We start from the raw sequence: 15,842 nt of genomic DNA on the forward strand, positions 1-15,842 counted from the left end.
CTTCTCTACTTGATTTGCCTACTCTTCCTCTCATAATCTATTTCCAAAACATCTTTTTATTACTTTCAAAAATTTGTCTTACTCCATACCCAGTTTCACATCTGCTCTCCTCTTTGCCTCCTTTATCTTATGCTTTATTTTTCTTTTCTTTGTACCTCTCATATGATTCTCTCATCCTATTTTGTAACCAATCTGTGAATGCTTGCTTTTTCTCTTCTACAACCTTATTTGCTTCCCATTACTCACTACCCTTCCTTCTATTTCCTCCCATCCATCCTCATATTTCCTCCTTGTTCCACACACCAACTTTGCACACCTTGTGACTCCCTTCTTGAACCACTCTGTCTATTGGTTCATTTCCTAATAACACTACATTGACATTTCTCCCCAAACCATCTATGCAATCATTTAAATCTATCCAAAAAGCATCCCTTTCCTCTACACTACTCATTACCAGACCCATATGCACTTACAGAAACCCACATCTCCCTTTCCAGTTTTACCTTTATCCACATTAACCTTGGAGAAACCTCCTTCTAGTCGATGTTTACCTATTTCTTCACTGGCTAGTATAGCCACCTATTCTCTCATCCTCTCTTCACTCTTGACTACACTCCAAAACTCAAACTCGGCCCTCGCTTTCAACTTGGTTTCATTCAGTACCAACACATCCATCTTTCTTCTCACAAACATACAGCCTATCTCTTCCCTTTTACTCTCATCTGTACCACATCCACACATGTTAAACGACCCAAACCTTAGAGTTCTGGTTGGAAAACTCCCAGATCCTCTTGTGCCCTTTTTTTTTTTTTTATACACGGAATGTTCCCTTTGGGGCTGCAGAGAGAAGGATACCTATTCCTCTCCCCATCCTGTTTTTGTCACTTTTTATGACTCAAGTGGGAAGACTTGGTGGCAGTATTGAACATTCAGAAAAGTGGTACAGGACAGTATCAAGAGTCGGGGGAGGGGCCAGCATAACGGAGGGACATTCACAGTATAAATAAGCATCGTCAAATCTTGATGAAGTTTTCCCACTTGGATCGTAAGAGGCGAGAAGAAAGGGACGGGGAGAGGGACTAGGCATCCTTCTCCCTGTAGCCCCAAGGGGCAAATTCCTAAAAATCAAAGGAAAGGCATAAGGGGTGCTGGAGGGCCTCGGGCCAGCACCCTAAGGTTTGGGTCTTTTAATGTGCGTGGATGTGGTACAGATGAGAAGTAAAAGGGAAGAGATAGGTAGTATGTTTGTGAGAAGAAAGTTGGATGTGTTGGCTTTGAGTGAAAACTAAGTTTGAAAGGGAAGGGTGAGTGGTAAGTTTGGGAGTGTAAGTGGGAGGTTATCAGGAGTGAAGAGAGGGCGAGGGAGGGAAGGGGTGGCTATTCTAGTAAGTGAGGAGATAGGTAAAGGGGTAGTGGAGTGGAAGGAGGTTTTCCTCAAGGATAATGTGGATGAAGGTGAAACTGGGAAAGGAGATGTGGGTCTTTGTAAGTGCATATGGGCCGGGCAGTGAGAAGAGCAGGGAAGAAAGGGAGGCCTTTTGGATAGATTTAAATGAGTGCATAGAGGGTTTTAGGAAGAAATGTCAATGTAATAGTACTGGGAGACCTAATGCTAGGGTGGGAAATGGTCCAATCGATGGAGTGGGTTGGGAAGTGTGGAGTTCCAGGAAAGAATCGTAGTGGAGAGTTGATGGTGGAAATGTGTCTAGAAAGAGAGTTGATGATAGCAAATACAGTGTTTCGGAAGAAAGTCAAGCATAAGTACACATGGGAGAGGGTGGTGGAGGGAAGGGTGGTAGATAGAGCGCTAATGGATTATGTAGTGGTAAATAGGATTATGATAGGAAGAGTTAAGGATGTACATGTGCTAAGGGGAGAGGGTGGGGGAATATCAGAATATCAGATCATTTTTTGGTGGAAGGTAAGCTGAGAGTGGAGGATAGATGGAGAAGGAGGAAAGGGACAAAAGGTAGGGAGGTTCTTAGAGTGAACTCCTTGAATGAAAAGGAAAAGGAGAAGGAGTACAAAAAGAAGCTGAAGGAGGAGTGGGAGGGAGTTAAAGGATAGAGCAGAGATGGGTGTGGAGGAGGAATGGGGATGGTTCAAGGAGGGAGTCCTTAAAAGTGTGCAAGGATGGTGTGTGGAACAAGAAGGACAGGGGAAATAGAAGAAAGGGTAGTGAATGGTGGGATGAGGAAACAAAGAAGGCTGTAGAAGAGAAGAAGCGAGCATTCACAGATTGTTTACAAAAGAGGACAGGGGAGTCATATGAGACGTACAAAGAAAAGAAAAGAGAAGTAAAGCAAAAGGTAAAGGAGGCAAAGAGGAGAGCAGATGTGAAATGGGGGTAGGAGTATGACAGAAAATTTTGAAAGTAATAAAAAGATGTTTTGGAAAGAAATTAAGAGAGGAAGAGGAGGCGAATCAAGTAGGGAAGAAAAGGTAAAAGGTACAGATGGAGAGTTGATAATGGAAGAGATGGCAGTGAGGGGAAGATGGGCAGAATATTTTAGGGAGTTGCTGAATGTGAAGGAGGATAGGGAAGGAAAGATAGCTGCAGTGGGAAATGCGAAGAAAATGAGAGTGATGAGTGAGGAGAATGGAGGAGAAATAAGGAAGGATGAGGTGAAGGCAGCTGTAAAGATGATGAAAGCAGGTAAGGCACCTGGTCTGGATGGATGTCATGCAGAATGTCTGAAAAAGGGAGGTGCAGTGATGGTGGACTGGTTGGTGAGGTTATTTAATGTTTGCTGGAGAGAGGGTAGAGTACCGGGGGACTGGAGTAGTGCCTGTATAGTTCCTCTTTACAAGGGAAAAGGGGACAAGTGTGAATGTAGTAATTTCAGAGGGATTAGCCTGTTGAGTGTAGTAGGGAAGGCTTATGGGAGGATCTTAATTGAGAGGATCAGGAGAGGAACAGAGGGAGTAATTGGTGAGGAACAGTGTGGATTTAGGACGGGTAGAGGTTGTGTAGATCAGATCTTTGTGGTAAGACAGATATGTGAGAAAGCTATAGGAAAGGGGAAGGATGTTTTTTGGGCTTTCATGGATCTGGAAAAGGCTTATGATAGGGTAGACAGAAAGGCACTGTGGGAGGTTATGCAGATTTATGGGATAGGAGGAAAGCTTTTGGGAGCTGTCAAGAGTTTTTATGAGAGTAGTAGAGCATGTGTTAGGATTAGAAATGGAGAGAGTGAGTGGTTTGAAGTAAAGGTGGGACTTCGTCAAGGATGCGTTATGTCGCCCTGGCTGTTCAACTTATACATGGATGGGGTGGTGCGAGAGGTGAATGCTAGGGTGGTGAGTCAGGGATTGGAGATGGTTAAAGAAAATGGAGAAAAGTGGGAGGTGAGCCATCTGTTGTTTGCGGACGACACTGCGCTTGTGGCAGGGTCAGAGGAGGGATTGAGGAAGCTGGTGGCAGAGTTTGAGAGAGTATGTGATAGAAGAAAGCTAAAGATAAATGTGGGTAAAAGTAAGGTGATGAGATGTACAAGGGGTGAAAGTGGCAGTAGACTGGAAGTGAACATTAAGGGAGAGCGACTGGAGGAAGTGGATAGTTTTAGATACTTGGGTGCAAGTGTAGCAGGAAAAGGTGGAGTGAAGGTGGAGGTAGAATGTAGATTGAGAGAAGCGAGTAAATGCCTTGGTGGTTTAAAGAGTGTAATGAGGAATAGACATTTGGGAATGGATGCGAAGAGGAGACTGTATGAAGGAGTGATTGTGCCAACAGCACTGTATGGGGCAGAAACATGGAACATAAGAGAAGAAGAGAGAAGGAGTTTGAATGTGTTTGAGATGAGGTGTCTGAGAAGTATGGTGGGGGTTACTAGGCTAGATAGAGTGAGAAATGAGGAGGTGAGGAGGAGAACAGGGGTGAAAAAGGATTTGGGAGATAGGGTTGATGAAAGAATATTAGGATGGTTTGGACACATGGAAAGAATGAGTGAAGAAAGACTAGTAAAAGAGGTATGGAAGGCAGATGTGGAGGGAGTGAACATGAGAGGACGTCCTAGGATGAGGTGGATGGATGGGGTGAAGGGGGCTTTGGGGAAGAGGGGAATGTCTGTTGAGGAAGGAAGGGAGAGGACGGAAGACAGAGGTGAGTGGAGAATGGTTGTATATGGATGATGTTGTGACTGCATGAGGAGGAATGGGCGGGGAAGTGGGGGGTGGGGTAGTATGTGTGAGTAAATTTTGACGCAGCCCGAAGGGATTTCTCCCCGTCCTCGCCTTATATGCAAAGGGGGACGGAGAGGGGGGGTCGCCGATTAAATGAAGCGGCCTCGCTGTGGATGTACTGTGTCTTGCGACACTGCTTCTGACCCAGGGCGGTGGGCAGGGTGCAGGGATGACCCGTCATCCAGGAGGTGCTCAGATGAGAGGAAGGGTGGGAGGGGTGTGGAGTGTATTTAGGGATGAAATGGGTGGGAGTGTTTTTTATGCCTTCCCCTTTTTGGCTACCTCCCTTGGAAGGGGGAAAAAGCCTTGGTATATGTATGTATGTATGTACAGACAAAATGAAGTGTGTCTGTGGTCTGTAGGGGTCCCCATATAGACCCTAAAGTATCAGCTACATGCCACTAAGCAGATTTTAACCCTACAATGAATTGTAGCCAATACCCCCAGACGGGTATAATAAGCATAGTAAGAATATCCTTTACCCTGAAAACCACAGTTTGGAAAGTAGGTTATTAGCACTATTGCTTTGTATTAGAATAATATGAATAAGAATAATAAAACAGTGTGTATTGAAGTTATTAGCACTACTGGTTTGTATTAGAATAATAATCATAATCATAATAAAAAAAGTGTGTATGGAGGGGATGGTGCATGTGCAACCCTTGTGCTGAAAAATATGTAAAGTACTGTTATGCACTTAGTCTATACTAGTAGAGGAGAGGATATAGGGGGGGGTTGGCCAATTAAGTGAAGCATCCTAGTATTGGATGTACTGTGTCTTGCTATGTTTGCTTCTGACCCAGGACAGTGAGTAGGATACAGGGATGACCCATCATCCATGAGGAGCTAAGATGAGAGAGAGGAAAGGGTGGTGGATGGGAGTGGAATGGGTGGGAGTAGGTATGTGCTTTTGACTTGGCAACTTCCCTTATAAAGAGGAAAAAGCTCTTGGTATACAGATAGACTATTATACACTACAAAATCCTCTGTAAGGGGTGCTGCCCTAGCCTCCTGATAGAGGGAGTTTCGTGATGTTAAAATGAATCTTCATCACTATTATTATATATTGGGTAAAATGTCAGGGGATACTATTGAGTAAATTGTATGTTCATGTTGTGCTCTGCTTTTAGGTTCTGAATGATGCAGCATATGGGGTCCGCCTGGCAGCACATATTGTGGACAGCCCTGCCAATGAAATGCACACAGATGCCTTCATTGAGGTAAGAACTCTTAGAAAATATTGTGCATTCTATAATGTGGTCTTTCAACTTTTGTTTTACAATTAAAAAGTTATCTTTTAGACTGTTTTTGTACAATGTGCCTTGAGAGTGGAATGGGGAGATTAAAGGATGCCGATGGAAACAATGAAAAGAATGTATCAAGCAGCAGGTGTGCTGACTACTGTTGTTTGAAAACGAGTCATGTGTAATGAATGCAAAAGAGAAAAATCATGTAGAAACCGTGGAAATGAGATAATTAAGGGTTGTATATATATGTATATACCCATGACATCTCTGCCATGTAAGGAGACTGGCCAAATCATAGTTTGGTAGGTGTGATGAGGATGAATAAAATGGGAAATATAAGAGTTGAGGCAGAGAATGGTAGTGGAAAGAGAGATGGCAGCAGATAGTGTTGAACAATGTGTGTTGAGATGGTTTGGGCATATGGAATGGAAGTGTGTAAAGTAGAATTGGATGGCGTGAACTTGAGAGTAAGACTAAAATGAGGTGAATAGATTTGGTGAAAGGAGTATTGGTTACAAGAAGAATGCCTGTTGATCAAAAAGAAGAGTGCAAAAGATAGGAATGAATTGATAATGGTTGTGGATGAACAAAGAAATGTGACCAAAAGGGATGCTCTTGTCAGCTCCATAAATTTCACAAGTGGTTGAAGGTAAGTGGAGGTAAACCAGCCCTTGTCATGCCCTGATGTGGATGTGCTCTCAATGCTACATTACCTTTGACCCAAGTAGTCTGATGAGATGTGGAGTCCATGGGAGAGACAGTGAATGGATGTAGGGTGGGTTTATGCATTTACTCAGCCACCCTCATTATAAAGGGAAGAGGCCTTTTGGTGTATGGTTGAGTTTTGAAGATCTGCATGTCTAAAACAATTTTTACATTTTATTCTCACCCACAGGAGGCTCAGAAAATAGGACATCTATTGAACATAGAACCCAGTATAATTCGAGGAGTGGACCTGGTTAAAAGAGGATTTGGTGGACTCTATGGGGTTGGAAAAGCTGCTGTACATCCACCTGCTCTCGTGGTCCTTTCTCATAAGCCAGAGGGTGCCACAGAAAATATAGCCTGGGTCGGCAAGGGCATTGTCTATGACACTGGTGGTCTTAGCATCAAGACAAAGGTGAGTTCTTTATAGTGGTCAGCAGTCTTCCATTCAACACTGTTGCATTTTATATATATATATATATATATATATATATATATATATATATATATATCTGGCTTGCAAACTTGATTGGCTACCCTCTGTGTTAGGGGGAAAAAGCCTTTGGTATATGTATGTATGCAAACTTGATAAGTAAGCTGATGGGTAGATGCTGGATCAAGGGGTTTCGGTGTTCCTTAATGGAGTGAAATCTATATTACCAAGAAAACAGTCAAGTTTTGAAGGGATTAATATCTGTATATACACAGAAGCACCTTTGTGATAAAGGATCATTCTCTTCCCCTGCCACACCACTTGGGTCAAGGGCAGTGCAATCCAGCACAGTGCACCCTATCACTTAATTGTATGCCAACCCCCCCATCCTCATCCACTAAAAAATTATTTACAAAGTAGATAAGATCACCCCCTTCCAGCCATGTCATCCTTTCCTCCATTCATAGTCATCCCCTGCCCACTCCTATCTTTGCATGGTAGTATACTGTGTGGTTTGGTCCCCAGAGTGCCAAATAATTTTATCGAGAGGAAAGAAAACAGTATACTATTTGCTGGAATAGAACCTATTTAGTTTTCAACTTGGTTATATGTAGCAAACTTGATACTTCAACAACAGTCCCCAGACATGATCTATCTAAATATCAGGGGCTTCTTTTTAATGGAGGTAGTCAATTCAAAGGCATGCACCCATGCAAAGACTTCGAAAGACTGGAAAAATTACTTTCCAGTTGTAAACCCTCACAAAAAAAAAAGAAAAAAACTCCCACACCTGATTAGAACCACACAGTGACAGTCGAATGGATCGGACATGCCTGAGGATGCTCCCCAAGCTAGCACTAAATCTAGCTATTCTTCGACTGAAAATTGGCAATTTACGTACATCATACATATACCAAGGGCTTTTTTCTCCCTTACAAGGGAGTTAGCCAAAAAGAAAAAGGCATAAAAACCATTCCCACCCATCCATCCCTAAATACACTCCACTCCCCTCCACCCTCTACCCTCCCTCTTATCTTGGCACCTCCTGAATGATGGGTCATCCCTGCATCTTGTCCACTGCCCTGGTCAGAGGCAGTGTTGCAAGACACAGCACATCCACAGCAAGGCCACTTCATTAGATCGGCGACCCCCCCCTCTTCAATCCCCTCATGCATAAAAGGAGAAGACAGGGAGAAATCCTTTCGGGGACGATCAAATTTTGCTCACACATACTACCTCACCCCATCCCCCCACCCATTCCACCTCATGCATCACATCATCATCCATATACAACAATTCTCTATTCACCCCTATCTTCTGTCCTCTCCTGTCCTTCCTTGACAGACCTTCCCCTCTTCCCCAAAGCCCCCTTCACCCCATCCATCCACCTCATCCTAGGACGTCCCCTCATGTTCCCTCCCTCCACATCTGCCTTCCATACCACTTTTACTACTCTTTCTTCACTCATTCTTTCCATGTGTCCAAACCATCCTAATACTCTTTCATCAACCCTATCTCCCAACTCCCTTTCCACCCCTGTTCTCCTCCTCACCTCCTCATTTCTCACTCTATCTAGCCTAGTAACCCCAATCATACTTCTCAGACACCTGATCTCAAACACATTCAAACTCCTTCTCTCTTCCTCTCTTATGTTCCATGTTTCTGCACCATACAGTGCTGTTGGAACAATCACTCCTTCATACAGTCTCCTCTTAACATCCATTCCCAAATGTCTATTCCTCATTACACTCTTTAATCCACCATGGCATTTACTCGCTTCTCTCAATCTACATTCTACCTCCACCTCTACTCTCTTTTTTCTAGGAGAAAATTACTATACAAACTGGAAACAATAGGAGGCATACATGGAAAACTATTGAATTGGATGGAGGACTTCCAACATGGAAGAAAAATGAGAATGGTGCTCAGACAAATATTCAAAATGGGAAGAAATGAGTAGTGGCATCCCACAGGGATCAGTACTACTAGCTTAGATAATGTTTGCTATATATGTAAATGACATAGATTCAAACTGCCCTAGATGCAACCATCACACAGAGGACACAGAACACTTCAGACTATAAAGCCTCACACTAACTATCCCTAGACATACATATACCAAAGACTTTTTCCCCCTTACAAGGGAGGTAACCAAAAAACAAAGGCATAAAAACCACTTCCACCCATTCCATGCCTGCATATTCCACTCCAATCCACCCCCTCCCTCTTATCTTGGCTCCTCCTGGATAATGGGTCATCCCTGCATCTCGCCACTGCCCTGGGTCAGAAGCAGTGTTGCAAGACATAGCACATCCACAGCAAGGCCATTTCATTAAATCAGCAGAAATGGAGATGATGTGGAGAAATCCCTTTCGCTGTGTCAGTTTATTTTTCACAAATACTCCCCCACCCACCCACCCACTCCCCCACATGCATCACAGCATCATCCATACACAACCATTCTTCATTCACCCCTATCTTCTGTCCTCTCCTGTCCCTCCTCAACAGACAATCCCCATGTTCATAATGCCCCTTTTACCTCATCCATCCATCTCATCCTTGGTTGCCCCATTATGTTCACTCCTTCCACCTCTGCCTTCCACACTCTAGACAACATCCCAATATATCTTCCCTGAGAAATTTATTGTACTGCCTAGAGGCTGTTCCCTGTTACCTGAAGGCTGGAGGTCTTCTGCAGGAGAGAAGACCAGGGGTAATAAATTGTTGATTGATTGTAGCAAAATTTCATTTATTTGACAAAAATTATGAACTCTGTCCTGGGATTTTTAGTCAATTTGGCCACAATTCTTCATGGGGTATTTTAATTTAGACATTCTTATGATAAGTAATTTAAGTAATAACTAGTGAAGTTTGTTTCATAGGTTTCCTATAATAAACATTTCTTCTGTCTTTGTTACCCCCAAGACAAGCATGCCAGGAATGAAGCGAGACTGTGGTGGTGCAGCAGGGATCCTTGGTGCCTTTTACACAGCTGTCAAGTCTGGATTTACACAAAACCTTCATGCCATTTTCTGCCTTGCGGAAAATGCTGTCGGGCCAACTGCCACCAAACCAGATGACATTCACACTTTGTATTCTGGGAGAACAGTGGAGATCAATAATACTGATGCAGAAGGGCGGTTGGTGTTAAGTGATGGTGTTGCATATGCTGCCAAGGACCTGCGGTGCACAACAGTCTTGGACATGGCAACCCTTACTGGGGCACAAGGAACAGCGACAGGTATGATACACATGAGTAATTATTGGTTCTTCAACTCCTTTGTGACTTATTTTATAGATGTTTGGGAAGGTTATGATAAATGTTTTATTCGGCTAAAGGAGAGACCTTTGACTGAAGATCTTAATTTATTCAGGGCCTTTCTCCATATGGGATCCACTAAATCAACTGAAAAAAAAAATAACATTAGATATATTAAAGAGGATAAGCTATGTAACACTGTATTCATTATTCATGGAACATGTACATGAAAGTACTCTCCTCACTCCTGTCATGTATTCAGATGTTGTGACACAGTACATGTGGTGTTATGTTTGGTACACACAGTATCAACATGTATTTGACTTTAAATGTGAGATATAAATGATATATATGATTTTCTTCCTGCTGCCTATAATGGGGAACGGTTAAACCAAAATTGTATAATATATGGGAATAAAGGTGTATAGGTTGGATGGTGGACTTTTCAATATTTTATTAGTATGGATCTGTTTCTGTAGTGCTGGCTAGTTAGTGGGGGGGAAGAGGGATATAGGAGTCATCATCAGTTGTCAATTCTCCTTTTGTGAAAAAGTTGGGGAAGTTGAGAATTGATAGATATAGGGTCTGGTTTGGAGACAGGAGCTTTTAGATGGATGTGAGGGTATTAATGTGATTTTAAGACAAATGGCTGGAGGATTCCTTGTCAACATCTTTGTTGCAGTAATGTCAAGGGCAGGTACTAATCACTGGTTCCACTTATGGATGACAGTGGAAGGTAGAAGTGATTATTTGTAAATGGATGAAAGGATGAAGTGAAAAGAATGAATATAGATGTATTTGTAAAAGTTTGGAGAAATAGAATTACTCAATTGGGAAAGTAGTGTTCATGTTGAAACTATCTGGTAGGAGTAGCTATGGTAATAGGAGTAAAAGTTTGCAGTAACCATTGAAATTAAAAAAATGTTAGACTGAACGAGACAAAAGATTGAGATGTGGAAGAGCATCAGAAAGGAGAGTTGTGGATGTGTAGGAGAGGTTTAACCACTTCAGTATGACTCAAATTCTCACATGCCGCATCAGCTGCCATATGTAATGTGCATCACACTACTCACATAAAATATAAAGTCACTGCTGTATTACTCGTTCTCTTTTACTCTGAGTAATAATAAACACAAAACATGATCAAACCAGTTCACAGAATCCAGGGGTAACTCGTGTACAACTACAAAAAAGTATATAATCAAGACGCTGACACTGGCATCCTCACATACCCATTCACTCCTCGTGACACCTACGTAGGCGTCATCATACTGAAGTTGTTAAAGATGGTTTGTTGAGTGTGGCTGAGAAGTGTGAACATGAGAAGAGTATGTGCATGCATGCACACATGTACACAAAATACAAGTACTGAATCATAATGTATGCACATGCATGAGCATAGTGTGAGATTGGCAGATATTTGGAATTATAGGTAGAGTATGATCTAATGCAGACTTATGAATTGACTTAATTTTTTTTTATCTCATCTAATAGGAAAATACCATGCTGGATTATTGACAAATAGTGATGAGTGGGAAGAAGCTACCATACGGGCAGGACAAGTTTCAGGTGATCTAGTACACCCACTGCCTTACACACCTGAACTTCACTTCTCAGAATTTGCATCTGCCGTGGCTGATATGAAAAATTCAGTTGCAGTACGTTGTCAGTCATCATTTGACTATTTAACTTCCTGTGTATTTATGTGTGTCCATGTGTAAATGCATGTGTATGTTTTACCTAGTTGTGTACAGGATACATACTATGTGTGTTTGTGTATGAATGTTTTACCTGGTTATATACAGGATGAAAGCTCTACTCATGGGGTCACTTTCTCTAGTTCCCATTGGTCAAATATGACCTTAAATTCTTATAAGCTATTTGATTGTAATATTATTTCTCTCCAATTTTTCATTAACTTAAATCTCTGTACAGAAAATTTCATTCCATGACCTCTGGATTCTATCAGATTATATGCTAAGAGATTTTTTTTTTGGGGCCACTTCTTTCAAGGCTCTAAACACTGATATCAGGGCACTTAAATTTTTTCTCGTCTAACATTGGCAGTTCTGGTATATTCAGTTTTTCTCAGCAAGTCCTTGAATCATTTTAGCTACGGCTCTTGAAACTTTCAAGGATGAATCAGGTTTTTGATAAAGTTGAAATTTTCTTTGTCCCCTATAATGTCCCAATTAAATCAGTTTGTTGCCCTTGGTCTCTCTTATGGAAGACCAGTGGCCTTCAGGTAACTTGCAGCAACTGCAACATAAACCAATTTGTAGTAGAATGCCACTCATGTTCTTTTATTTATATATATATATATATATATATATATATATAAAATTTATGTAGTAGAATGCCACTCATGTTCTTTTATATATATATGTACACGGGGTTTGTTAAAAATAATATGCAGACTATGAATTGTGCGGCTCCAGTTGGTTCCAGGGGAATCCGCTTGGTGTCGCTAGGTTTGCACAGATCAGCTGATTACAATGCATTTACTGATTGCAGATATCTGTATTTGTGTATTAGCTATGCGGATTTTAGTGAAGTGCAATTTTTTCGTTCGGTGGATTTCAGAATAAATGACATGAAGGAGCAATGATTTGCTGTGAAATTTTGTATTAAACTTGGAAGATCTGCAACTGAAACTTTTGCTATGCTGAACACGGCTTAATGGCTTATGGTGATGTTGCTATGAAGCATACGGCATGTTTCAAGTGGCATGAGCATTTTAAGGCACAATCACTCCTTCATACAGTCTCCTCTTCGCATCCATTCCCAAATGTCTATTCCTCATTACACTCTTTAAACCACCAAGGCATTTACTCGCTTCTCTCAATCTACATTCTACCTCCACCTTCACTCCACCTTTTCCTGCTACACTTCCACCCAAGTATCTAAAACTATCCACTTCCTCCAGTCGCTCTCCCTTAATGTTCACTTCCAGTCTACTGCCACTTTCACCCCTTGTACATCTCATCACCTTACTTTTACCCACATTTATCTTTAGCTTTCTTCTATCACATACTCTCCCAAACTCTGCCACCAGCTTCCTCAATCCCTCCTCTGACCCTGCCACAAGCGCAGTGTTGCCCGCAAACAACAGCTGGCTCACCTCCCACTTTTCTCCATTTTCTTTAACCATCTCCAATCCCTGACTCACTACCCTAGCATTCACCTCTCGCACCACCCCATCCATGTATAAGTTGAACAGCCAGGGCGACATAACGCATCCTTGACGAAGTCCCACCTTTACTTCAAACCACTCACTCTCTCCATTTCTAATCCTGACACATGCTCTACTACTCTCATAAAAACTCTTAACAGCTCCCAAAAGCTTTCCTCCTATCCCATAAATCTGCATAACCTCCCACAGTGCCTTTCTGTCTACCCTATCATAAGCCTTTTCCAGATCCATAAAAGCCCAAAAAACATCCTTCCCCTTTCCTATAGCTTTCTCACATATCTGTCTTACCACAAAGATCTGATCTACACAACCTCTACCTGTCCTAAATCCACACTGTTCCTCACCAATTACTCCTTCTGTTCCTCTCCTAATCCTCTCAATTAAGATCCTCCCATAAGCCTTCCCTACTACACTCAACAGGCTAATCCCTCTGAAATTACTACATTCACACTTGTCCCCTTTTCCCTTGTAAAGAGGAACTATACAGGCACTACTCCAGTCCTCCGGTACTCTACCCTCTCTCCAGCAAACATTAAATAACCTCACCAACCAGTCCACCATCACTGAACCTCCCTTTTTCAGACATTCTGCATGGCATCCATCCAGACCAGGTGCCTTACCTGCTTTCATCATCTTTACAACTGCCTTCACCTCATCCTTCCTTATTTCTCCTCCATTCTCCTCACTCATCACTCTCATTTTCTTCGCATTTCCCACTGCAGCTATCTTTCCTTCCCTATCCTCCTTCACATTCAGCAACTCCCTAAAATATTCTGCCCATCTTCCCCTCACTGCCATCTCTTCCATTATCAACTCTCCATCTGTACCTTTTACCTTTTCTTCCCTACTTGATTCGCCTCCTCTTCCTCTCTTAATTTCTTTCCAAAACATCTTTTTATTACTTTCAAAATTTTCTGTCATACTCCTACCCCATTTCACATCTGCTCTCCTCTTTGCCTCCTTTACCTTTTGCTTTACTTCTCTTTTCTTTTCTTTGTATGTCTCATATGACTCCCCTGTCCTCTTTTGTAACCAATCTGTGAATGCTCGCTTCTTCTCTTCTACAACCTTCTTTGTTTCCTCATCCCACCATTCACTACCCTTTCTTCTATTTCCCCCTGTCCTTCTTGTTCCACACACCATCCTTGCACACTTTAAGACTCCCTCCTTGAACCATCCCCATTCCTCCTCCACACCCATCTCTGCTCTATCCTTTACTCCCTCCCACTCCTCCTTCAGCTTCTTTTCGTACTCCTTCTCCTTTTCCTTTTCATTCAAGGAGTTCACTCTAAGAACCTCCCTACCTTTTGTCCCTTTCCTCCTTCTCCATCTATCCTCCACTCTCAGCTTACCTTCCACCAAAAAATGATCTGATATTCCCCCACCCTCTCCCCTTAGCACATGTACATCCTTAACTCTTCCTATCATAATCCTATTTACCACTACATAATCCATTAGCGCTCTATCTACCACCCTTCCCTCCACCACCCTCTCCCATGTGTACTTATGCTTGACTTTCTTCCGAAACACTGTATTTGCAGATGTACAAGGGGTGAAAGTGGCAGTAGACTGGAAGTGAGCATTAAGGGAGAGTGACTGGAGGAAGTGGATAGTTTTATATACTTGGGTGCAAATGTGGCAGGAAAAGGTGGAGTGAGGGTGGAGGTAGAATGTAGATTGAGAGAAGCGAGTAAATGCCTTGGTGGATTAAAGAGTGTAATGAGGAATAGACATTTGTAAATGGATGCTAAGAGGAGACTGTATGAAGGAGTGATTGTGCCAACAGCACTGTATGGGGCAGAAACATGGAACATAAGAGAGGAAGAGAGAAGGAGTTTGAATGTGTTTGAGATGAGGTGTCTGAGAAGTATGATGGGGGTTACTAGGCTAGATAGAGTGAGAAATGAGGAGGTGAGGAGGAGAACAGGGGTGGAAAGGGAGCTGGGAGATAGGGTTGATGAAAGAATATTAGGATGGTTTGGACACATAGAAAGAATGAGTGAAGAAAGACTAGTAAAAGAGGTATGGAAGGCAGATGTGGAGGGAGTGAACATGAGGGGACGTCCTAGGATGAGGTGGATGGATGTGGTGAAGGGGGCTTTGGGGAAGAAGGGAATGTCTGTTGAGGAAGGATGGGAGAGGACAGAAGACGGGTGAATGGAGAATGGTTGTATATGGATGATGTTGTGATGCATGAGGTGGAATGGGCAGAGGGATGGGGGTGAGGTAGTATGTGTGAGCAAAATTTGACGCAGCCCAAAGGGATTTCTCCTTGTCTTCTCCTTTTATGCATGGGGGGACAGAGAGAGGGGTCGCCGATTTAATGAAGTGGCCTTGCTGTGGATGTGCTGTGTCTTGCGACACTGCTTCTGACCCAGGGCAGTGGACAAGATGCAGGGATGACCCGTCATCCAGGAGGTGCTAAGATAAGAAGAAGGGTGGAGGGGTTGGAGTGTATTTAGGGATGGAATGGGTGGGAATGATTTTTTGCCTTTCCGTTTTGGCTACCTCCCTTGTAAGGGGGAAAAAGCCTTGGTATATGTATGTATGTATGAATTGTGCAACTCCATTTGGTTCCTGGGGAATCTGCTTGGTGTCGCTAGGTTCGCACAGATCACCTGATTACAATGCCATTTCCTGATTGCAGATATCTGTATTTGTGTATTAGCTACGCAGTTTTTATTGGAGTGCGATTTTTTCGTTTGGCGGATTTCAGTATGAATGACATGAAGGAGCAACGACTTGCTGTGAAATTTTGTATTAAACTCGGAAGATCTGCAACTGAAACTTTTTGCTATGCTTAACACGGCTTAACTGCTTATG

At 42.5% G+C, this 15,842-nt stretch overlaps 1 protein-coding gene across 1 annotated transcript in view; it reads left to right on the top strand.

The window, feature by feature from the left end:
* LOC143021612 (putative aminopeptidase NPEPL1) overlaps positions 1–15,842 on the top strand; it is a 49,713-nt gene that overhangs the window by 14,737 nt on the left and 19,134 nt on the right. The window contains exons 4-7 of the mRNA XM_076179213.1: positions 5,313–5,402; positions 6,325–6,549; positions 9,493–9,808; positions 11,321–11,484. Coding sequence (XP_076035328.1) covers positions 5,313–5,402; positions 6,325–6,549; positions 9,493–9,808; positions 11,321–11,484 — 795 coding nt within the window. The remainder of the gene's footprint in view (positions 1–5,312; positions 5,403–6,324; positions 6,550–9,492; positions 9,809–11,320; positions 11,485–15,842) is intronic.

The sequence above is a fragment of the Oratosquilla oratoria genome, chromosome 42, assembly GCF_046742065.1.
Source record: "Oratosquilla oratoria isolate Oo_2021 chromosome 42, ASM4674206v1, whole genome shotgun sequence".
In the NCBI taxonomy this organism is placed as follows: Eukaryota; Metazoa; Arthropoda; class Malacostraca; order Stomatopoda; family Squillidae; genus Oratosquilla; species Oratosquilla oratoria.